Source organism: Prunus mume, linkage group LG1 (assembly GCF_029339155.1).
Source record: "Prunus mume cultivar Tortuosa linkage group LG1, ASM2933915v1, whole genome shotgun sequence".
NCBI classification, from domain to species: Eukaryota; Viridiplantae; Streptophyta; class Magnoliopsida; order Rosales; family Rosaceae; genus Prunus; species Prunus mume.
The window spans coordinates 19,151,355-19,175,315 of NC_142698.1; the positions used below are offsets into that span (position 1 = coordinate 19,151,355).

Sequence of the window (23,961 nt, forward strand, 5' to 3'; positions counted from 1 at the left end):
TCTGAAATGGGGTGGGCTACTTGTTTTTGTCATTGATATGTGACATAACTGTTCTTGTTTGTTGGTGTAATTAGCCCACTCAGATGAGGTGATGGTGAAAGCATCCTAGTATGAAATTAAATGCTTAGCCCGAGGGTACCACCTTACTAGTGAATGGTGTAGTTATTTAAAAGAAGGAATTCTTTCTTACCTATGAGCCGTTGCATCTTTTCGTGCAGGAACATATTTGCACGATGCTTGGCCGATGGTGAAATCTGCTTTAGAAGAGTATGATATTTCATGCAGATTGAATTTGGTATGTCATGATAAATGTTGTTTTTTGAGAAATGTTGAATTTGTAAATATGAAATATTGATATTTGGGAAATCTGTTCTTGATTGATCGGGGTTCAATTCAAATTATGTACGATTTGATGCAAACACTAACTTGTTCTACTTTTTAATCATGGTCAGGTTTTTGGTTACATAACAATCAAAACATCCAGGACAACTGACCCAGATATTATTGTCAAGGCCAAGCAGCTTGTTGAACTCTTGGCTATACATATTCCTGTACATCGGGTACAAATGGTAGTCCTTTGTTATTCTTTCTCATCTGCATCCTATGAGCTATACTGTGGTTTGAGGAAGCTGCTAAGGCAGTACGGTATTTATTTTTGCAGTTTCAATGCGACTCTCATCTCTTTGAAGGCAATAGCATGCTATTTATATTGGTTGCACCATCGTTTTGATTTCAGGCAATTAGAGTACTGACTACTGAGTGATATACAATGGGACATCATCAAGATTGGGCTACTAGGTGATGGGCCTCGCTCTAAATTTGGTATCACGCGGGTGGGTATTGCTTATATTGCTTTCCCCGTTTTCTTTTCTTTTTCGGTTACAGCTGTTTGTCAAGTTTTCTTAAAACAAATCTGAGTTATTTAGTGTTATCATTTATAAATGTTGTTTGAAGCATTCATTACATGTAGTTGTGATCCGGGAGCTTTAATTTCATCTGTATTGTACTCTAACATGGCGGTTAGACCTTTTCTTTGATGTGAGAAAGGTTCGGAGTTGGTCTGGGTTTAGTGAAACAATAATTAATGTGAAGATGATGATGATGATGATGAACAGACCAGAGCACCCAATGGCTCACACCTATCTGTGATTTTGATGCTCGAAATATAAGCTCAGTTTTCAGCTTCTTTTTATTTTTTGATTGTGTGCAGGATCAATGTTCGGAGCGGGTGAAACTCCTCATGCGTCCCTTAAATGTAGGTGCATAAAAGTATTATTATAAATCATGCTTTACTAATCTGTGACTTGATTAGGTAGGTGCATGTTTAATTCTTTCTGTTTGTCGTTTGTCTAAACTTTTGAAAATAAATATAAAGGTTAATGACCTAAATGGTCCTCCAACTGTCGTGAAATTATTATTTTGGTCATCAACTAAAATTTTCAATTCAAACGTCCTTAAATTTTTTATAATGTAAAATCGTCCTTCATCAAATCATGTATTATTCCGCTAAATATACTCACCTAAAAATATTGTTTTGTCCCTCGATTTAACGGAATAATACACAGACTTTGACGGAATGACCATTTTTGTACATTATAAAAAGTTTAAGGACGTTTGAATTGAAAATTTTAGTTGGTGGACCAAAATGATAATCGCGCGATAATTAGGGAACCATTTAGGTCATTAACCCTAAATATAATTGGGATGTAGATACTTGGAGGACTGGCGGCCTGCAATGTATTTTTTCGTGTAAGTGTTACAGTTCCTAGTTGTGACTTTGATCGTTCAATTGTATTTTATTCTTCATCTATTTTTCTCGTCTGCTCTTCCCATCCCACCTCCATAATTATGAATTTAATTTGCCTGTAAATATCAGGAAGACAACATTGCCGTTATGGGTTCACCATTGGGATTAAAGCTAATCAGGAGGATCGTGGTAGATTGCATTGTTCATAAGGTGGATCCTGCGTGAATAGGATTTTAAAGTTAATGAGTTTCCGACTAAGGAAGAATCTTGAGGATTTGCATTTGTGAAGAATCTAGAGGATTTTGGAGTTATTTTGATGCTTTCAAGTGAGGATGTATTTAGGGTTATTGTTGTTATATTATTATTGCAGAGGAAGCTTAATTGCACCGACTAATGTTGAGGTTGTATGGCACACGTTGATGCATGTGTCGATTGGTTTTATTTTTTATTTTTTATTTTATTTTTAGTATAAAGAAAAAATAACATGAGTAGTTATGTTCCATAAAAATATGACTTATTATCTGATTTTGTTTTTAATTTTAATATTTTTAATATACAAAATGTAATTTACCATATTATCCTTATTTAATTAATAATTTAAATTTTTAATGTTTGACTTAATCAATGACATTTTCTGGTATTTTGAATATTTCACCATTCTCTACATTTTGCTATATATAGATAGATTATTGAGTAATGCTATTTGAAATTTTGAACCATAAGAAAATGGGCTTAGAAAGAAAAAAGCTTTATTACCAAATAAAGGAAACCAATAAGAAGGCCCAAAACGATATAATAGGTTATAGGGGGAGTTGCCAAGTCCAAGCTCGCTTCCTATATTAATGAATACTACCAAGCAAGGGTAAATTAATTCAGAACCCCCTTCCTCGACGATGCTTTCCTTCCAACCATGGAGGATGGAGCAGCGGCCATGTTGTGTGAGATGTGTAAATTAATGTTTTTAGGCGACAGCAGACAAAAGACAGTGGGAAAAACACTCGTATGGGTTGTTTTTGTAAGTATGCCTCGTTTTTGGTTTTAACCTATAGTATTCTTTTCTTTTTATAGGAACCTTTCTCCCTTCTTTTTTGTTGTCATTTTTATAGGAACCTATCTAGTATTTAGAAGGGGGGACACATTACATTTGTAGTAGGATTTGAGGTTTTTCCAGTCATCAAAGGGATTGCGATCATAATTACATATACTAGACCCAAAAAATATCACTTTAAAAAAAATCTGGTTTTGATGTATTTGGCAAGCAAATCTGATGAAGTTTCCTAAGAAGGACAGTATATATATATATATATATATATATCCTTTTATGTTTGAATCAAATGTCAACAAAAAAAAAACACCAAGTTAATATATCTAATAACTCTCAACTCAAGGAAGGTATTTCCTTTACAGCAAAGTTTGTACTCAATTGTCAATTCCCACCCAACACTGAAAAGAACACTTTCATCTTGTAGCAGAAAAAGAAGAAAACAAAAACAAAAAAAAGAATCTTATACTGTTCACTCTTCTGTAGACAAGGAAAAGAAAGAAAAACAAAATGAGGGTCACCCATTTTCCCATTTGTTCTCCTCCCTCTGCTCAAACTCAAAAGGCATTTCCCACTTTTTCCCTTCCAACTCCCAAAAACAGAAGAAAGTTTCAAACACCACTCTCCAACGCTGAAACGACACCCTTTTCTACAGAAAACGACAGCCAGAACCAAACCCACCGTTCCCCACCAAGGCTCATGCTTTTCTTTCACTCCCTCTCTTCCTCTCCTTCTGCTTCTTCTCTCTTCATGTTTCAGTCGTTCAATTATTTTCAATAGAGCGTTGACTTTTCAGTCATTGACCGCACCTAGGAAATGGACCAATCAGTTCTGGACGACATAATCAATCGTCTTCTGGAAGTCCGAGGCCGACCCGGAAAGCAGGTCCAGCTATCTGAGTCCGAGATCCGGCAACTTTGCTTGGCCTCTAAAGAAATTTTCTTGCAACAGCCTAATTTGTTAGAGCTTGAAGCACCCATCAAGATTTGTGGTATTTTTCCTTTGCCAAAATCCTTCCTTTTCTTTCCTCCGTTTTATTTCAGTCTTTGATAGTGGGTTTATTTCACTTGATTGAACTATGAATTATTTGTGACTAATTGGAAAGCCCGTTTCTTTGATTTGACTAGGTCATCAGTATTTCAAATATTTCATGTGAACCCATTTTCTGTGTTCGTGTGTGGGCTCACTCGGTTGTGTTGGTTGTGGATAGCTGTAAATGGGAGCATTTTTAGTTGGTTTATTCTGAACCCCATGTTTGTTCTTGTGGAATAACCCATGAAAATCGTGCTGTTATTGCTAACCTTACTTATATTTTGTTATCAGGTTTACTGTCTTTGGGCATGGTAGAATTACTTCATTTAGATGCCTATACAAAATAATTAAGAGCTTCATTCAGGAATTTATGTTAATAAATTATTAAGCCAATGTTGGTACTTTGATATACATCAAGATTATCATTTGTGTGGTTAAAGTCATCTGGTTACTGATTTTGAGCATGACCTTGTTTGCCAAACGATATTGTAGATAGAAGTTATCAGAGGAACTATTGAGCTTGACTGCAGGCGTTTGCTTTATGGTATAGTATAGATATGTTTTTAGATAAAAGGTCATTCTTTTTAATCTTTCAGATATTAGAGGGTGTTGCATAAGATGTTGTTACGGGGGGAACTTAGGGTTTATGTGTTCTCTAAATAGCAATAAAATCCTAATCTGAATAATAGCTCTGGTATGCTATTTTAATGTATAAAATAGAGAGCAGGTACATGATCTCTTTGTGAAGCTGCATGTTTTGTGCTCAGTTCATCATTTCTTGTTGGAAAGTTGGGGAGACCAAATAATTTAGAAAATTTCAGTCTGATTGCTAAGTTAATCATTCGGATGCTTATCTTGATATTTTAATTACTTATCTGCGTTTTCATATAAATGACATTAATTTTCAAAGGTTTATTAATGTCACGGATTCTTAAAAATGAACTGTTTATGGTTTTCAGGTGACATACATGGTCAGTACTCTGACCTTTTAAGGCTTTTTGAGTACGGTGGATTACCTCCTAATGCCAATTACTTATTCCTAGGGGATTATGTGGATCGTGGAAAGCAAAGTTTAGAAACAATATGTCTTCTCCTTGCATATAAAATAAAATATCCTGAGAACTTTTTCCTCTTGAGGGGAAACCATGAATGTGCTTCTATAAACCGTATATACGGATTCTATGATGAGTGTAAGAGAAGATTCAATGTGAGGCTATGGAAGACGTTCACAGAATGTTTTAACTGCCTACCTGTGGCAGCTCTGATTGATGAAAAGATCCTCTGCATGCATGGGGGTCTTTCTCCTGAGCTGCAGAATTTAGATCAAATCAGAAATTTACAGCGGCCAACTGATGTACCAGACGCAGGTTTACTCTGTGATCTTCTCTGGTCTGATCCCAGTAAAGATGTTCAAGGCTGGGGAGGGAATGACCGGGGAGTTTCATATACATTTGGTTCTGACACAGTAACGGAGTTTCTTCAGAAGCATGATTTGGATCTCGTTTGTCGTGCTCACCAGGTTTTATTGCTTGAATTTTTTTGGTTTCAGTTCATATCCTCTATACACTTGCAGGACTGTAGGGAATATACCTGTGGGAGCCAAACACCTCTCCTATCAGAATTTATATGGTGATATTGGGGGTTTAGAGTAGTTCTAATTTTTTTGTTCTTTTTTGTTCTTTTTTTAAAACTTCAGAGTTTACATCTCTTTGGTATAAGCATGAAGCCCCTGACACTCCCAGACCTCCACTGCTGGTGTAGTGGTATTGGCGAATGTTGCTTCTTTCTTTACAGTCTTGCACTGACTATTGAGGATATGGAATTTTACTTGATTTCAGTGCTTAAACATAACTAGTTATGTTTTCCTTTTACCGATGACAGGTTGTTGAGGATGGGTATGAGTTATTTGCCAACCGACAACTTGTGACAATATTTTCAGCACCTAATTATTGTGGGGAATTTGATAATGCCGGTGCCATGATGAGCGTGGATGAGACATTAATGTGCTCTTTCCAAATATTAAAACCTGCAGATAAAAAGTCAAAATTCAACTTTGGGAGCATGACTACAGCTAAGCCTGGAAATACTTCGACTGGAGTTTTTGGGAGCACAACTACAGCTAAGCCTGGGAACTCTGTAACAGGAATCAAGGTAAATGCAGCTTTTTACTCAAGAGAAATGAAATTGTGTTTTGTGAAGGAAGGTTTTAGATGGCATGTTAAGACATTTACAGATTAAATTTGAATTTGACACTAGTTTGTTCCTGTCACATCATATTGGTATCTTATGGCTTTAGCTCGCAACATGCCAGTTCTGTGCTTGCTTTTATATTCTGATTTTGCAAAAGGAAAAGAGAATTCACTATGCTAGTGTTAGATTTATTAGAGAGTATAACGAAGAAAAATATAATGTGCATAAGAAGTGCGTTTTTCCTTTCACATTTTTTGGATAACATGTAAGCAAATGCTTTGATCTTAATGTTTGTTCTTTTGGATCCATTCATTTGGTTTGATAAAAAAATTTAGAAAAATTAAAGTTCTCATCTTGTTCCTAGGAATTTTATGCTATTGTAATTGGTTTCCTATAGTTTTGATTGGTCTAGTGTTTACAAAGTTTAAAGAAATTACCTGGTGGATCACCCATGCTTCCCCTACATCAGTTTGTATAGAACAATCACTCTGGTTGTCCTGGAATTTATGAAGTTAATTGGACATTATTCCAATATAATGAAACTTCTCTGATAAGCAGATGTTTTCCTTTGCAGAGTTTTGTGCCATGAAACTTCCATTGGTGTCCGAAAGAGGAAATTTATCTTTTATGTGAAAAAAAAAAAAAGGGATTACAATCTGATTGGGTTCTTCAGATTCATTCCCTAAACATGGATAAGGATTTTCTCCATGCATAATATTGTGAGTTTAGAGAAAATATTAGCTTTAATATGTCATTTTCTTCCAGTTAGATATTGCTTTCCCAGATAGAGAGTGTATACCTGCAATCACAGAAATCATTACCTGCAGGCTTCAACCAGTGATATTATTTCTTGTGGTTTCCTTGGGTGAATCTGGCTGAACAAGTATAAGCTAATTATTCCAGCTAGAAATTCAAAAGTATAGGTTCCTTATTCTTTTTCTCTTTCATTTACCTTGGCCCCAGACAGGTATAACATGAATCTGTATTATGTTTCTTGATGCAACTTGGATTTGAACTAAGCTCTTTCGCTAGCTACCTTTTCAGGCCATTCTTAATGCATTTCATTCAATACATTTTCGATTTGACTAGATTGAACTTTAAGGATACATGTACGTGTTTTGATTGCAAACGTGTTTTTTTCTTTTTGCTTGCAGTCCTTGATGCAGAGGTAAGATGTTGGATTTGGCAGATATGGGAGGTGCCGTGGCCCAGTTTGTATCATGAGCATGTCAAGGTCTCCACTGGGAAACATGAGGTCCAATTTATTTTCATTGTAATCTGTTTAAATTGTAAAATTTGGAAGGAAAAATCGTTGGAAACTAATGCAGAATGATATAAAGTTGGGTTTGGAGGTAGAAGGCTGCATCTCCTTCCGTTCCTCCTTGTACACTAATGGCTGCTACTTTTGCTGCTATGAATTATTAATCTCTCCGAGACCAAAGAAAAGGTCAGAACAGTCGGTGCCTGCCTATAATGAAATTCAGGGACAGCAAAATGGAGTTGGAAAGAAATTTTCAAGTCGTTTTGTTAACAAAAGATATTCTCATGCATGTTACGTTGCCGTGTTTTATCCTTAAATTTTTGTTGGCCTGGTGGTGAAGAACTTTCACACTACACTTGAGGACCAAGGTCTTGTGATCGAATTAAGAGTTATACTAGCATAAGTCACGGGGGTGAGCCTCCCACCTGTATCAGTAGTTCTTAACCCACCCTTTCTCGTAGAGCTTTATAAACCTTTAAGAGAGAATAGGGAGTAAGGGGGACCTTCGCCTACCTGTGCAGTAGCCTAGGAGAAGTGAAGCAACGTACCTTCGCCTACCTCCCATCTGTATGATATCTATGGGCAGCACAGCACTGGTAAGAGCTGGTAAGCGTGGTATAACCCTTGTATTAAGAATACAAGTAGATGAGTCAGATCCAGGTTTATGGTGGTGGTGGCATCTGGAGTTAAAAGCCAATTACACTTGGTGGTGACCATTGTTACATTAAGATGGATCGTTTTTCAATTTAGTTAAACATACATCAGATGATCAGATGATCAGACTCTTTTAACTCTGATTGAATTTGAGTGACTCAGTTATGAATTACAATTACTTTAGGCTTTCACCACTAACAGTGCCTGCTCTGCTAGCTAGGGATTATATTCTTGGTGTTGGTGGGCTAAGGCTTCAATTAAATCTTTGATTTCCCTGGTCATTCACCTGCCCAGCCAAGAACATCTATTCTCTCTCTCCCTCTCTCTCTCTGAAGAATCATAAATATATATCATATATGATATCTGCAGTGCATAGTAAGCATTTTAAATTAACGATGGATGGATGTGCATTCCAACAAAAAATAAAAAGAATGTGTGTGCAATAATGAAGCTTTCGTCTGATAATGATGTTTATGTAAAAAATAAAAACCAAGTTATAATTAAATTCAATCAGCATATATAATACCACAGTAGGAAAAGCATTGGTGGTGTTATATGACTACGAGACGGTCGTTGGAACACGTGGTAGGTGTAGGATACGTCCACTCTTTTTACGATATTAATTAAATTTCTATTATTATATTTGTACTTGTATAATAAGATCAAATTGCTACTTAATTTAATTATATTGTGGCCTGGGTTTTAAATTTTTTAAAAGGGCCAAACCACTGGCGCCCAACGTTTTCATTTTTTATTTTTAAGGTGCTTACTTGCAGTAATGAGCTGAAAACACATACATTTTTCAGAAAAATAATAATACATATAAGTATGATGCACACAGCACGCACTTTTGATGGGTTAAATACTTTTTGGTCAATAAATTTTACATAAATATTTAATTTGGTCATTGAAAAAAAAATATAGGCAAATAAATCACTGTATTTTTAAAAATTTACAATTTATAGACGCTCGAAAAATTAAAATCTAAATAATTAAAATATAGAGTTGAGACAAATAAACATTTACCTAATTACCTAATTGCATAGTAGGTAGCATGCACGATGCAGATGCAGCCACATGGGATGGGAGAAGATAGCCAGATGGGACGGTAGAGTCCCAAGTTGCAAGTGCAAACAGAGTAAACAGTGCTAGTGGTCCCCAGATCAGCAGCACCACATGATAAGGACAGTAGCATTACTTATCAGAGTTAATCACGGACGGGCCACATAGAAATCTGGAGCTCCAGCGTACGTATTGATCTGCACTGGTACATATCATTATAACCCAACCCAATTCACATCACGTGCTAACACGTGTGAGCCCATTTTGAAAGTTTATGCATTCATTGGACCCGGCCATAGTGGCCCAGTCACCTAACTGAAATATTTTATGGTACCTATAATCAGTCAGTAGTGCCGTTTGTTCTCTCTCCTCTAATTTTTGGGTCAACCGAAAGTTCATTCCTTAGTTTGCTGTTATATATGATTTGTATTTGATTAAAAGAAGCCAAGTCAGAGAAAGCATGAATCAAAGCACATGTTAATTTTAATTTAGAGTTAGATGGATCCAAGTAGGCATGGTTTTAGCCAATTTTATTTAAATGAATTCGAAAACCAAACAGAAAACTTCACATGACTTGTTATATTATACTAGAATGAATCAAAGGCATGGACCATGGAACAAGTACAAGTACATGGGCGCCCTTAGAGAAAATAAAAGATGCTTTTTCATATTCCAAACTGAAGAAAACTTCACATGACCTAGCTTGTAGAATAAGCAGTGCTCAAGTACATGGGCGGCCTTATGAGTTCGATATAGTGAAAAATCAATTCAAACCAAACAAAGCGTTAGACAAATTAATGTTCAATAATTTGTCGTATATTTGACTTTCATTTTCATTTCCATCTCTAAATGTGTATATATATATATATATATATATATATATATTTATATATAGGATGGGAAGGGACCGTGCGTGGGGCGGTGCTGCTACACAATAAGTTGGACTTATGTGCTTCTCAAAAAAGAAAAAGAAAAAACATATATGTATATGTCAACAACTCGCACATCAAAGACATAATTGGTCTCCCACGCAACGCAACAAGACCCACTTGATACGTAAGGGATGACCATTCATTGGTGCAAACGATTGTAAATTTTTTATGCTTAACTTTTCTTTACCTTATACGAAAAGCAAAACCATCCATGGACAAGACACACGATTGAGCTCCTTGCTGACTTTATGCTTTATACAACCAGCGCTGTCTAACAAAAATATATTGCAAATTTATTGTTTTCGATATATTATCATTGAAATTTATCATTATATTTTTTGAGTAATGCTACACTTATCACATTTTTAACCCACATTTTTATACCACATGATATGGTATGTCCATATTATATGTCACATCAATTAAATCAATAAAATGTATTTTAATTAAGATAATTAGAAAAAAAAACTAGAATAAATCATAAAAGAAAAGAAAATATTAAATAATTTTAATTGATATAGTTGTCCACCTCAGCTGCCATATAAAATAGTATAAAAATGTAATATACAAATGTAGTAAGAATAACATTATTCGTATTTTTTTTGTTGAAAAGAATTGCAACATGCATTGAATTTTATTTTATGTGAAATAAATAAAAAAACGAAAACAGAGTAAAAGTGGTGGTACCTACACCCACCAAGCCTGAACAAGGAGATATCCAACTCGACTTATCACAGTCCAAAAAGTAGAACCACATGGCAAACCGTTGACTGTCCATATGTCGAGGCAACCCAAATTTTACAACACCAAATTAAAAAATTTGCAATTGCGTTGTCGATATGGCCCTTTACTGATCATGCATGTGTATGTATTTTTCTCAGTGTCTTCCTCGTAATTCCCACTCAATTTACCTGAAACTCCGGTTTTTCTACAGATGATTAATTAATGAAAGGTCTGCCACGTCTTCCTCCCTTATGGCTCTAGTTGCAAAATTATTGAGGTTGCGCCACCCGTAATCCAAGGTTCATCTATTGTTGGGATTCGCATAATTAATCATTTTAATTTTTTAATCAAATCTCCTAGTCGTCCCATCCCATCCGGTCCGGTCCAGTCCAGTCCAGATGTAGATGCCTATCCGCCTAGATGGTAGGTGGATTCAATATACGTTCGACAGCTCACATGCTGCTGGTTCCCCTCTAATAATGACACTTGGACCCTGTCCTATTTATCAATTTTACCATCTGCATTGGTAACTACTAAGTACTAACTAGAGTGGGGTTTTTTTTTTTTGGTCGACCTAGCTAAAGTGGTTCGGCAAACATCAATTAGGTCAGTTTTCAAAAATAGCGTGCCTGTCTTGTTACATTAGAGTTCGATCTTCTTTTATTGGTATGTCCGTCTTTTTACATCAGAGTTCGATCTCCCTCTATTAGTATGTCCGCCTCTTTATATCAGAGTTTGATCTCCCTCCACTGTTACTACATTGCTTCGTCAAAAAGCTAGATTCCATATTATATAAAACAGAATTTATTAAATAGCATTTATAAAAATTTGTTGCCCTGGCCTACAACCAAAATATCATTAAAAAAGTCAAAATATCCGTTGATTATGTCGCTATTGGGTATATAATATAGTTTTTTCCCTGTGTGTACCCATTTATTGGCATGAAATGAAAGTTGTAATATGGTGGAGACTGGAATCAAAGCATATGCTACATAGCTTCAGAATTTATGGACATTTTGATCCCAAAGTAATGGCATAAACCAACAAAAGTTGCATACTTGCTTGCATTCCACATGGATATTTAAAGGCATATACCGAAATGCCTACATTAAAGACACGTTTTATTCCACCAGGAAAGGGAGACGAAAGAAACTCAGATTCCAATCTCCATACAAACAAAAAGAAAGAAACTCAGATTCCAACTCAAAACACACACATTTTCCGTACACAAAACATGCTTTTACACTCAAAAAGAGTAGATGATAAAGTACCGTAGCCTATGGGATGGGAGTGGTTTTGCTTTCTCACTTCCTAATCTCTCTCTGACCCAAAAAAAAATCCAGAGAAGGCGGGGAAAGACAGGATCCTCATAAACCCCATGATATGTATCTACAATCTCAGATTCTCTCACAACTTTTTCTTTTTCTTTTTTTCTTGAAGAACAAAAAAAAAAGAGAAAAAACTAACAAAAAAGAAAAACCCTTCCAAGAGCTTCATGTGCAGGGGCATCTTTCTCTCAGACCGATCTTCTATTTCTCTTTTTCTAGCTCTTGATTGGAAGAGGGGGGAGGGGGTCTCTGGATCCATCCATTACATCAGGGTTTTTGTGCTCTAAGAGAGTGAAAGTGGGCTCGCTTATATTCACATGGTTGGGAACTTGGGATATATGTTATATGTACTTGGGTTGGCTCTGACTGGTGCGCTTTTATATGATATCTTCGAACCAAGTCAGATCAGTCTATTGGATTTGCCTCTCCACCACTTAAGATCCATGGGTGCCCTGGAATTTCACAAACAAAACAACAAAACTTTGTTAGTAATCAATGAAAAGCTAGAACAAAAATAAAAACTCATGAATTGAGGAAGACAAAAAGACGAACATGATCCTGCAATTCCATTTCTTTCCTAAAAAGGAAAATCTACAATTTCTAATTTTGAACATGGCAAGGAGTAACTTTCTGAAACTTATCCCTAATTTTTGTTTCATAGCGTGGCAGGAAACCATCACTTTTTTCAGAGACTAAAACAATAAAGGAAACATATTTCACGGGCAAAACAGAGCAAAGATACTACAAAATCAAAGAAAGTTTAAGTCTTTCAGGTCAGGTGAGATCCTACAAAAATAAAAATACCCAAATCAAATAGCAAGTGGGAAGATATTTCAACCGCACAAAAAGAGGGGAAGAAACTTACTAAGTGCCTGGTCAGCGGAGAATCTCCTGGAAACGTCTCTGCAAATCATCTTCCTCAACAGATCCTTAGCAGCCGGAGACACAGATCGGAAAACTTTCGGAGGAAATCTCAAATTCCCTCTCAAAACGGCCTCGAAAATCTCGGAAGCCGACTCACCGTAAAACGGCGGAATCCCACCGAGCATTATGTACAGCATCACGCCGGCGCTCCAAACATCGACCTTCTCATTGTACGCTCTTCCCATCAATACCTCCGGCGCAACATAGTATGGCGTGCCCACCACGCCCTCCATGGACCCTCCCTCACTGACCCACTCCGCCGACCCGAAGTCCGCGAGCTTCAAATTGTTCCTGGAGTCGAACAGAATGTTCTCCGGCTTCAGGTCCCTGTGAACGACGCCGACCCTGTGGCAATGTGAAATCGCTTCGAGAAGCTGCTTGATGATGGAGGCGGCTTCGGGTTCGGAGAGCGGGCGCTTGATGATCCGGTCGTAGAGAGTAGTGGGTTCGCAGAGCTCGAGCACCATGGCCAAAGAGTCGTCGTTTTCGAAGACGTTGAAGAGCTTGAGAATGTTGGGGTGAGGAGCGAGAAGGCTCATGATCTTGGGCTCTTTCTCGAGGCAGGCGCGGTCTTGGGCATCAGTGAGGCCCGATTTGTCGATGATTTTGCAGGCGACGAACTCGGCCGAGTTGGGGCAGAAAGCTCGGATGATTGTGCCGAATCGGCCGCGGCCGATTTCTTCAAACAGTTGGTAGGAGTCCTTCAATGTGTCATACATTTGGGGGGATTTTGGGCTCTGTAGGTTGATGGTTGTGTTGTGTGTGGTTTTTGGTTTGTCTCTCTTGCTCTCCGAGAGCCTCTGAATTTTGGTTTTTCGGGGTTTCTTTGGTTGTTGCAGGTTTTTTGGGTTCTCGTGAGTTTTGGTGTGTGGGCTATATAGAAGAAAACAATTGGAATACTCGGGAGGAATATTCGGTTGGTGGGTCAAGTAAAGGTTTAAGCTAAACCGCCAGTAAACGGTTCAAACGAGTATTGGAGGAATTTTACGGCTGTCGTCGTTTTGTTTCATCAATTATAATTTATACACGCAGTTGGACGTTGTGGGGTTTCGGTCCGAGTGTGTTTTGGTTTCGGTTTCGGTATGAATATGGTAACACTAGTGTAAAAGGTCACAACTGCCCAATTTGTTGGTGTTCTGTGAGTGCGAAGAGGAAAGCCCAAATCGGGAAAATCATTTTTCCAAGAACTTTCAAGAACTAGCTAGTACCCGAAAAAAGGCTATATTCATAAAAACGAATTTTTGAAACAACTTTAATAACAATTACCACGAATGTTTTTCTAGTTAAAACTTGAAAGCACACTGAGCGAATGTCCATTGTACACGTACAACAACTTCTTCTATTGTATTATCAGCAAGTGAATCACTGTCAACTATTCATTAGAATATAGAACCAATAAAACGAGAATTGTTAGTCCATTAAAAATGAATTAAACATGGACCGTCTTCTTTTTTTTGGGGGGTAAAATAAACAAGTAATTAAAGTTTCTTTTGTTTATGAAGTTGGGATATGACTCATTTCTCAAACTGTTTTCCCCTTTAAGAAAATGAAATTATAAACTCAAAAATCAAAATTTGTATGTAACTGAGGTGCAGTGCTTTTTATGAAATTTGGATAAGCTATGCATACTGAATTCTGAATGTACTAATATATATTTATAATAAAATCAGTCTCTTTCTGGAAAAGAAAAAAAAAACTTTTAGATCGTATCAAATGAATAATTTCTATAGCTGAGTTTGTACTGAATAGTAAGCCCCTTGGCTTCTTACTACCTATCTTATCTGTGCTGAGGTCTGCTATCACTTCGAAACACCTGGACATGGAACTAGAAAAAAAGGAAAGAAAAGGAAAAAGGAAAAGGAAAAGGAAAAGATTGAGAGGAGAAAAATATTCCGTACGTACAGGCTACAGGTTGAGCTTATTATAATGTGATAAATCATAATCAACATCAAGGAATATCAAGTCATGTCGTAAGAAACCAAAGCAATTGGTCCAGCGTTTAAGCATTTTGTTCACTTTAATGCCGTGCTTGTCACTTTCTCCACGAAGGTGGAGGCTGCCGTGGTCCGACCTTTTTTATTTTCGGTCTCTTTTCTACATGCTAGAAGAAGATAAGGATAAAGTCCTTCTCCATTTTTTCTTAATTAACGACTATATTGTGGTGGTTTGGCCATTATTATGATAATTCTTTTGACAATGAGAGCAGTGAGTCCAGTGATACTACACCTTTGCTATGCGTAATGCATTGCAATTTGCAAAGCTATGCATCCATGCAGCAGCACCCCAAAACCCTGCATCCATCTTTTTTTCTTCCTTATTATTTCTTGCAATTTTCATCACCATCCTATCCTAGCTTTATTATTAAGATTGTTTTTCACTATGAAGTGAACTGAATGAAAAATAGGAGTATCTTTTAAGATGTAGGAGCAACGCTTTTGATATACGATTCTTCAAGTTAATTAATTAGTGGTGTTAGTTAAAGTTTCACTTTATTTGGAATGAATGACTTGCCAGTCTCTTTTTTCATAAATCAAACGCAACCTAAAGACGATCACGTTAGACATGTGTTTGTTTTGATCAAGAAAATTTAGCATAACTTTTGGTTTTAAGCTCACTAAACAATGCGAATTATCCTTTTCAGAGAAGAGAGATCCAACCTTTTCTTTGTGGTGGGGAACTCCAACCTGATTATATGGAATCTTTTAATATTAATAATAATGTTTGATCACTGGTGACATGACTCATATGAGTAGTGACTGGTACATATGTTTCTCTCTCCATTATTAACTTTTTGGTCTATTTTTGTAGTTAATGTAAAATCTCAAACTATTTATTTCTACGAAAAGCATGTTTCTCTTCTCCATTATTAACTCAACTGTTTGAGCAGCTGGATAATTGAATGGATGGGAATAATACAATAAAAATAATAGACAGGCCAAGTCACTAATAGGAATAGCTCATAACATAGCGCATGCCACTTTGGATCAACGTCATGCATCGCTAAATTTTGGGAGCAAACGTCATGCATCACGTTAAGCATGTCATTATCTTATGTTAATCAATAATCTTCCGAGGTTTCATTATTTTAATTTTGGAAAAATGCTCCACGTTAGCTATTAGATGAATTCAATTATTTAGATTCTGATGTAAGCAATCATTTTATTATTATATTAGCTTCATATGTCATTTGGGTCCTAATTACTAATAATATATTTTTATTATTCTTTCTTAATCATCAAGTTTATATTTTGATCAACGTTCCTCTGACGGTTGGATGATCTCGCTGATATTGAATATAAATAAATAGATTTGATTGATCGGCGACCTCTGGGCTTTCACCTTCACCACTTATGTGGGTCTGCGGCTCCAACTTAGGACATGCCGGTACAGCTGGGCTGGGATGTGCTATTTTTTCCGACATCAAGATCTATAAAACCCGGTCCACTTGGCTGGGCTGGGCTGGTTTGATATTCAATAAAAGTTTGGATTTGATGAAGAAAGACAAAAGCCTTGAAACAGATGGTTGCTCGCCGAAAACGCTTGAGCCTCGTTTGAATTAAAGTCAATTAACGCATGAGTTTAGTTTATGCGGCCAAAAATCCTTGTCGGTAAAAGCAGAGATTCTGCATAGAAATAGGGAATTGATATGCATGTATATAATACAGTCAGCCTCCTTTATGGGGCTAGACTGTTCTGAAGGAAGTATAATTGGAGATCTCTGGCCCCAGACATAGACAAGATCTTGTCTGGGCTATGATTGTCTGCTTGACCTAAGCATTAAAGCATGTTTAAGAAGGCAGTGTCCCAAAAGAAAATGCTACCTACTTTCTGTAATAAAAATGCAAACTTGGTTTGAAGACCGATGGATTAATCAGTTTAATAAGAAGAATGCCTGCTTCTTTTCGGAGATTAAGTTCAACCCCCAGTGATGCATGCACGAGAGTTCTCTTCTCTGCAGATACGTATATGCCTGCCGTGCTTTCATCTAAGTACGTAATATCTATGAAATACAATTCATTTCACGCTGTGCTGCGGCTGCATAATAAGTAAACAAAACGTGCATGTTTTTGTCTTCTGTCCCCATATATATATCGAGATATTGCTAGCAAAGCAGGGCGGCTTTGGATGATCGCTAGTGGCGCATGTTATATTTGACCATTAGACACCAAAAAGTGTTTTTCTAAGTTTTCCAACTCAAACCAAGACGAGAGGAACAATGGCGCACATGACGAAATGAATTCGTCATTTGCTTTAAATTCAAGAATAACAGTTACAGTTGAAGTGTTCTTCCTTTAGTGATCAACGATGATATCTATGGCATCTCTTCAACTATATTTATTATTATTCTAGTGTTATAGTGGTGCATGCGTTGCGTGTGAGGACAGGAAATTAACCAAAAATCAGGGTTATATATATCGGACTGGCTAGCTAGTAGCTGGTTAACTATTTGATGAGAAAAATGGGGAGGGCTCCTTGTTGTGAGAAGATGGGGCTAAAGAAGGGACCGTGGACGCCTGAAGAAGATGAGACATTGATTTCTTACATCCGACAACATGGCCATTCTAATTGGAGAGCGCTTCCAAAACAAGCTGGTCAGTATAAATTATCTACTAATTAATATAATATATGTGATTCTTTTAATATAAATAATATACATATATAGGTCTGTCGAGGTGTGGAAAGAGTTGCAGACTTCGGTGGTTTAACTACTTGCGGCCAGACATTAAAAGGGGAAACTTTAGCAAGGAAGAAGAAGAAACCATCCTCGAGCTGCATAAACTTCTTGGAAATAGGAGCGTACACTACTCATCATCATCTCTTATTAACTGCTTCATTATTTATTCGATATATTTATATATATCATGTAGTGAACATTATAATTATCATTAGCTAGCTCCAAAAAGTTGATATATGATATCAAACATTATTGACCACTTAATTAATTTTCCTCTAGCTAGGCTCTGTCACAGACACACAAGTTATGAAATGAGCTAGTTATAGGTACTATAGCTGATCATATACTATAATTTACGGACACTGTAATCTGTTTGCTACTCTGAGATGGAGCTCCTATGTTTTGTGTATGCATATTTGCCGCAGAAGATTTTATGCTTAATAATATGCCCTAAGTTGAGTATCCAAAGTAATGACTTTTTCATGGGAATCATTGGATTGTAAACTATAATGACTACACATGATAGAACACACATCAAGAATATACAAGAGCACATCTCCTTAGTCCAGTCCCTTCATACACTCATTCTGGATAGAGTGAATTCTTTTGTGTGGGTTGGCTTGATCGTTTGAGCAGGAGACACTTGTGTTTTATATGTATCTGTCTAGGAGTCTCTTCCATCAAGAAAAACTCTCAAGCAGTCCTTATTGCATTAGAAAATAAAAACCCTAGTCCATATTAATTAGGAATCCCTTTGACCCATGTATTTAACTTAAACACTTATACAAAGGCTACAGCCGAGTAGTAATTGGGTCCTTGATCAATATTGAGCCCAAGACAACCCTATGATGATTAGAAGACCACTTAAAGTAGGTAATTAGAATAATCCAACATCTTACATGGATTGGATCGAAGAAACAAGAGTGTTATTATAGGAACATCAACAACAACAACAAGCGTTTTGATTTTGCTTAGAAACTCATTTAGTGTTTTAATTGTTACGTACAGATGGTCTGCCATCGCATCAAGATTGCCAGGCCGGACAGACAATGAAATAAAGAATTTCTGGAACTCTCACTTGAAGAAGAGAGTTGAAGAAGAACGTCAAGTACCTGCAGCAGCCCCCCTAACCAGAAGCATTAATAATGTCACCCCCCTGAAGAACGGAGACCAAAGAATTCAATGTCCTATCCAATATGCACCAACAACCTTTTTTAGACTTGACGATGATGATGATCTTCATAACAAGTTGTTGTCAAAAACGACATGTAGTAGTCCAAATATTATTTATGCAGATCCAGGACTTGAGCCTCCTTTCTCTTCTTCTTCTTCTAACTCTACCGCGGTGCAAATCATGAAAAGGGAAGGTTCCAAGACCCATGAAGACATGGATTTTTGGTACAGCCTCTTTATGAAAGCTGGAGAGCCATCAACAGTAGCACTGCCAGTCTGCCACTGCATGATGGAGTTTGGTGCAATTTAGTTTTCTTCTTCAATTCTTTGTTTTTCCCCCACAAAAGAAAGCAGAGGAGAGTTGGAATTCTTGGTTTCAGTTTTTGAAAGTGGTGTTAATTAACAATTATATATATGAATGAGAAATGCAATATTGTAAAATAACCAAGAGACAAAAAGAAACTAAAAATTTATGTTATTTAAAGTGAAGCAAAATAAAACAAGGCATGTGATCAAAATTCATATGCTAAAAGGGTTGTAAAATTAATAAAAAAAATACAAGAGATCTAAGTTCTCCCCAAATATATCCGTTATGTAACATTTTCTTAGAATATTTTCAGAGAATGAAAACAAGAAAACGAATTTGCATTTTCAAGAAATGAAAATGCATCTGGTAGATTAATTAAAAAATATCTTCATAAAACAAAAACAATGAAAAAGTATCTGATAGTACAATTTGAAATAGAGTAATGCTACACTTACCACATTTTTATCTCACATTTTTATACCACATGATGGGCATGTCCATATCATATGCCACATCAATTAAATGAATGAAATGTATAAAATTAGAAAAACAGAAACTAGTAACATCATGGTATGAAATTATAAAAATGCGATAAGACTAGTATTATTCTTTGAAATAATAATATGTGAGTTATTTTTATGAAAACGTTTCACATGAGAATGAAAACAACTTTTTCTGTTTTCTACAAGTACACATGAACTTGTTTTCACTCTAAGAAAATATTCTCAGTATTTTTTGATTTTGGGCCACCGAATGTGTTTTTGCCTCATTTTTATTATCTGAAAAAGAAAACAACCCCTTATAATGTTACCAAACGGACCTTGAGTTTTCTAACCCAGCATTAGCATTCATGTATATAGGCCTGAAGGAAAACATGGACAAACACAAGGGTACTATAGGAAAACGAAAACAAAAAAAAGTTACTGGAGAAGTTTTTTTGATGCAGAGTTACTGAAGAAGTTAAAAGTTACATTACAATTTACAAAGGGTGGTGCTAGAGGCACCAATTTTGGGCACCAACTCTCTAATAGAGATGGAGCCGTTAATACACTGGATCCCACACTCTATTAGAAAGTTAGTCCAAAATTGGTGCCTCTAGCATTTTCCATTTACAAAAGAAAGAAAAAGGGCCGTTTTGGTTCAACGAATTCTAATTTCCCAACTCAGTTATCCAAACAGAAAATTCCAATACCCAGTTTCTCCCATTATCAAGCCCATTCCCGTAATGCTTCTCTCTCTTTCGTACACCTCAAAGCTCAAAACCCTATAAAACCCTGAACCCATAAATTCAAACTGAGCTCATTTTCCACAGTGCAAATGGCTTTGGCAATTTCTCATGCTTTTCACTGCCCCAAATTGCAGTTTTCCCAGAGGAATTTCCGACCTAAAGTCCCAGAGTTAAGGTTCCAGCCTTCTTTCTTCAGGTAATTTAATTTAATCACTTTGTTGGAAACCTTTGTATGCCTCTTCATTCTTTTGAGCCGTTTCTTTGCGTTTGGTTGCTCGGAAAACTGAGATAAGAGTTGGTCAATAGATCGTTCAGCTTTTCAAGGGTCGAATGCTGAATTCTATGTAGATATTGTTATAGTTAAGAAATCATAGAAGTTTAAGTCTGTATGTAGTAAGGTTCGGTTGAGAAACTGCGGGAAACTAGTTGTTGTTTTTATTTATTTAATGGGTTTGTGTGGGTGATAACGCTACTACAATCATCCGACAACAACTTTATTCAGCTTCTTGTTCATGCTTTCAATGTATAACTTTAGCAACAGGGTGTTAAACTTATCATATTTCTAGAACAATTCCACAGAATGCAAGGATAATTTGTGCGGCTGCGTCTGCAGCTGGAAGTTCTAATCCAGACAGTGATTTAAACCCATATGAGGTAAATTCAGTATGTAAATAGTATAAACCCTTGAAATTGATGTTGCAAGTCACTGAATAAGTGGTTACTCGTTTATTTGTTTTCTAATATCCTCCAGGTTCTCGGTGTGAGCCCCATTGAGGGGTTTGACATGATCAAGGCAGCATATACAAAAAAACACAAGGAGGCTGTAAGGAGCGGTGATGAAGCAACTGCTGCCAGAGTAGGTTTCAACTCTCTCTCTCTCTCTCTCTCTCTCTCTCACTCTTAAAATATGTGGTTGCAACCACCTCATGAACGATATTCTTATGGTTGCATAATCATTTATGTAGCTGGAGAAAGCATATGACAAAGTCATGATGGCACAGCTAAGTAATAGGAAGAAAGGTGTGACGTTTGGTTCCTTCAAGGTACATGCAGTGATATTTTATTTTCTGAATTTTCTTCCATCAAGGTGTTACGCTCTTCTCAATTTTATCTTTGCAATAATTCCAATTTCAGATTGAATAATTATCAGCTGCAACATAACAAGAAAAGTTTATTATCATCCTTTTTTTCTTCTGCCTTGTACTGATGATTCCTCTTATATTTTTTTCAAATTGCAGGTCTCAAAGGACATAAAATATGCTGATAAGCAACCAATTGTACCATGGGGGCCTAGGTTTGTCTACGCATCATGTGACTCCTAATTAGTAGCGTAGAAAATAGTGTTGTTGAGAAGATGCATATTAGTGGCTGCTGATTTTGATACTTGGTTAAGCATGCATTCTATTATATGAAGCAAAGAGTAGGTTACCCATGCGTTAGCTAGAGGCTGGTACTTTTGCGGTGTAAATCTCATGCGGACCTCTAGCAATGATGCCACTCACTTGTCATCTCATGACAATGCTGGCTGTTCTTATGAGCCCTCAACATGGACAATGCTATAACTATTCAGATTTTTATATATATTCTGCATTGGCATTTTTGTGAACATGACTTAAGGCATGCCATTTTTCAATTAAAATATGAAATCGCTTACATGTCTTTTCTCCATGTGTGATGTATTGACTGTTTTAACAGGATATAAGTAGTCTAGTGGTGGCACTGTATGTTATAATCTATGGACTTCTAATATGTTTATAGGTTCACCAAGTCTACTGTACAAGATATGCGCATCAACCTGGCAATATCTGCTGTATTTGTAAGTAGTGAAGGAATGGTTGATTATCTTTATCCTTTTTCTTTTATTGTTTTGGAAAATATTCTTTGGTGGATGGTGTTGGTTATGAAACAATTCTCAAAGGCATCCAACTTTCATGAGGTTTTGAACCTTTGATTACTTTCTGCAGTTTTCTTGTAATTTTGTTATACCTTTGTGGTTTCTAGTTTCTGTTACATAGATATTTTAGCCTATGTGGAGAGGATGAGTGATATCTTTGAGAGCTGACCAGAATTGTCCTTTTTGGAGCTAACTGGGATGAGTGATATCTAGTGGCATTAGTCTCCAATTTGTTTAGAGTAGGTTCCAGGTTCAAATCTCCCATGGATTCGATACCTATTTGGCAGCTGATTTGAGCAAAACACCATTTACTTTGTTATGAAATATCAGGTTAAGAAGGGAGGGTTACCCTGTGCATGTGATGTGATTTTGCATGGTCATTGTACTTCTGTGATAATTTTTGCCAGGCAGAATTATATGGTCCTAGCACAACTTATATATTTCAGCAAAATAATCATTCATGTTTCTTTTGTTTTTATTCTACTTGATTTCCTTTTTTTGTACCCTCATCTTTTTGCAGATTGCTTGGCTTCTTATCAAGCGGAATGCTGAATATAAACCCCTGCAGTTTTTAACTTTTGCATTTGTTTATCGGATCTTTGAGAAGTTGAAATCCTTTGAACCACCTGTATCTCCAACATATACAGTGAGTCATATTGCTAAACATATATTGCCTCTCATTGTTTTCATTTTTTGAAACCATATTCAGGAACTTATGATGAGCCGTCTTTACTATTTTGAATTACTTTTCGATCTAATTATGCTATTGATTCAGGAAGATGGTGAGGAGGTAGGGAGAGGACTGCAAATGGGAAAACGGCTGCTTCGTTCTCTTGCCCTAGTGTTTGGCTGTATTGCTGTTGCTTCTCTGGTATATTATCTTGTTTGAATTATTGGTGCCCTAGTGTTTGACAGGGAGGGTGTATAATTTTGGGGTTTAATTTGGCTCCCGATCTTAATATTTGGTTATGTTATAATTTCAATTCCTCTTGTTTATGTTAATTTCACCAGTAGTCTTTGTTAATTTCTTGCAGGGATACACCGGTCTTCTGAATTTGATTGAGTTTACTGGTAGCTTTATTCCTGCTGCTCTTTACAATAACCAGGTATTGCTAGTATAAACATCTTTGCATTTATCTGATAGACCTTGTTGTACATTCAAAGAAGGTAAATCAATTGTATAATGTTGTACGCTTGGGAAAATCTTTTAATAAACCATTTGTGAAAATCTTTCTGCGCATGCAGGAATTGATAATCACCACAGCAACTGCAGTCATGCTCTACATTCTGGCATCATATTATAGGTGATGAAAAATGTTTGTAAATCGGAGAGACATGCAGCAGCAAGCTATCCTGAGCCAACTACTGATGCTATTCTGTACCAATTTAGCTGTCAAATTTCTTTTAAAATGAGAAATCAATGTTGTAAGTTGAAATTTTGAGAGGAAGGCTATTCGAATTCGGTTTTATCTTGTGTTGCGTTGTATGAAAATTCATTTTTTTCTTTCTTTTCAAAAAGATACATTACAAAGAAAAATGGCATTTGCGTTATGAGGATTAACAGAACAAATATTCTTGATATATAAAAAAAAGAAAAGAAAAAAACAGAAACAAATACTCCCAATCACGCAATCAAGGATTAAAAGGACATGCCAAATGATCGATGCGGATTAGGCTAGTTGGATAGGATAGTAAGTCCACCATTTGCACCTAGATATGAGTTTCCTTCGCATAAATTAAATTAATTTTAAGTAATTTAGATCATCGAGTGCATATTAAAAAAAAAAAA

At 36.4% G+C, this 23,961-nt stretch overlaps 4 protein-coding genes across 4 annotated transcripts; 3 read left to right on the forward strand and 1 right to left on the reverse strand.

Moving 5' to 3' along the window:
- Window positions 1-3,303: 3,303 nt before the first annotated feature.
- Window positions 3,304-7,404, forward strand: LOC103318688 (serine/threonine-protein phosphatase PP1 isozyme 2-like). The gene is made up of 4 exons (XM_008220094.2): window positions 3,304-3,780; window positions 4,781-5,340; window positions 5,703-5,972; window positions 7,166-7,404. The coding sequence occupies exons 1-4, from the start codon at window positions 3,606-3,608 to the stop codon at window positions 7,181-7,183; spliced, it is 1,023 nt and encodes a 340-aa protein (XP_008218316.1). The 5' UTR covers window positions 3,304-3,605; the 3' UTR covers window positions 7,184-7,404.
- A 4,405-nt stretch (window positions 7,405-11,809) lies between these two features.
- PPCK1 (phosphoenolpyruvate carboxylase kinase 1) lies at window positions 11,810-13,773 on the reverse strand. The gene is made up of 2 exons (XM_016792408.2): window positions 12,837-13,773; window positions 11,810-12,423 (listed from the first exon to the last, which is right to left on the reverse strand). Exons 1-2 carry the CDS (start codon window positions 13,612-13,614, stop codon window positions 12,377-12,379), a joined length of 825 nt encoding a protein of 274 aa, XP_016647894.2. The 5' UTR covers window positions 13,615-13,773; the 3' UTR covers window positions 11,810-12,376.
- Window positions 13,774-17,285: 3,512 nt separating this feature from the next.
- On the forward strand, window positions 17,286-19,199 carry LOC148921224 (transcription factor MYB14-like). Its single transcript, XM_089043647.1, has 3 exons — window positions 17,286-17,487; window positions 17,559-17,684; window positions 18,575-19,199. The coding sequence occupies exons 1-3, from the start codon at window positions 17,346-17,348 to the stop codon at window positions 19,051-19,053; spliced, it is 747 nt and encodes a 248-aa protein (XP_088899773.1). The 5' UTR covers window positions 17,286-17,345; the 3' UTR covers window positions 19,054-19,199.
- Window positions 19,200-20,174: 975 nt separating this feature from the next.
- On the forward strand, window positions 20,175-23,690 carry CJD1 (Chloroplast J-like domain 1). The gene is made up of 10 exons (XM_008220095.2): window positions 20,175-20,474; window positions 20,845-20,932; window positions 21,030-21,134; window positions 21,244-21,321; window positions 21,517-21,572; window positions 22,037-22,094; window positions 22,693-22,818; window positions 22,948-23,043; window positions 23,207-23,278; window positions 23,418-23,690. Exons 1-10 carry the CDS (start codon window positions 20,368-20,370, stop codon window positions 23,478-23,480), a joined length of 849 nt encoding a protein of 282 aa, XP_008218317.2. The 5' UTR covers window positions 20,175-20,367; the 3' UTR covers window positions 23,481-23,690.
- Window positions 23,691-23,961: the final 271 nt, after the last annotated feature.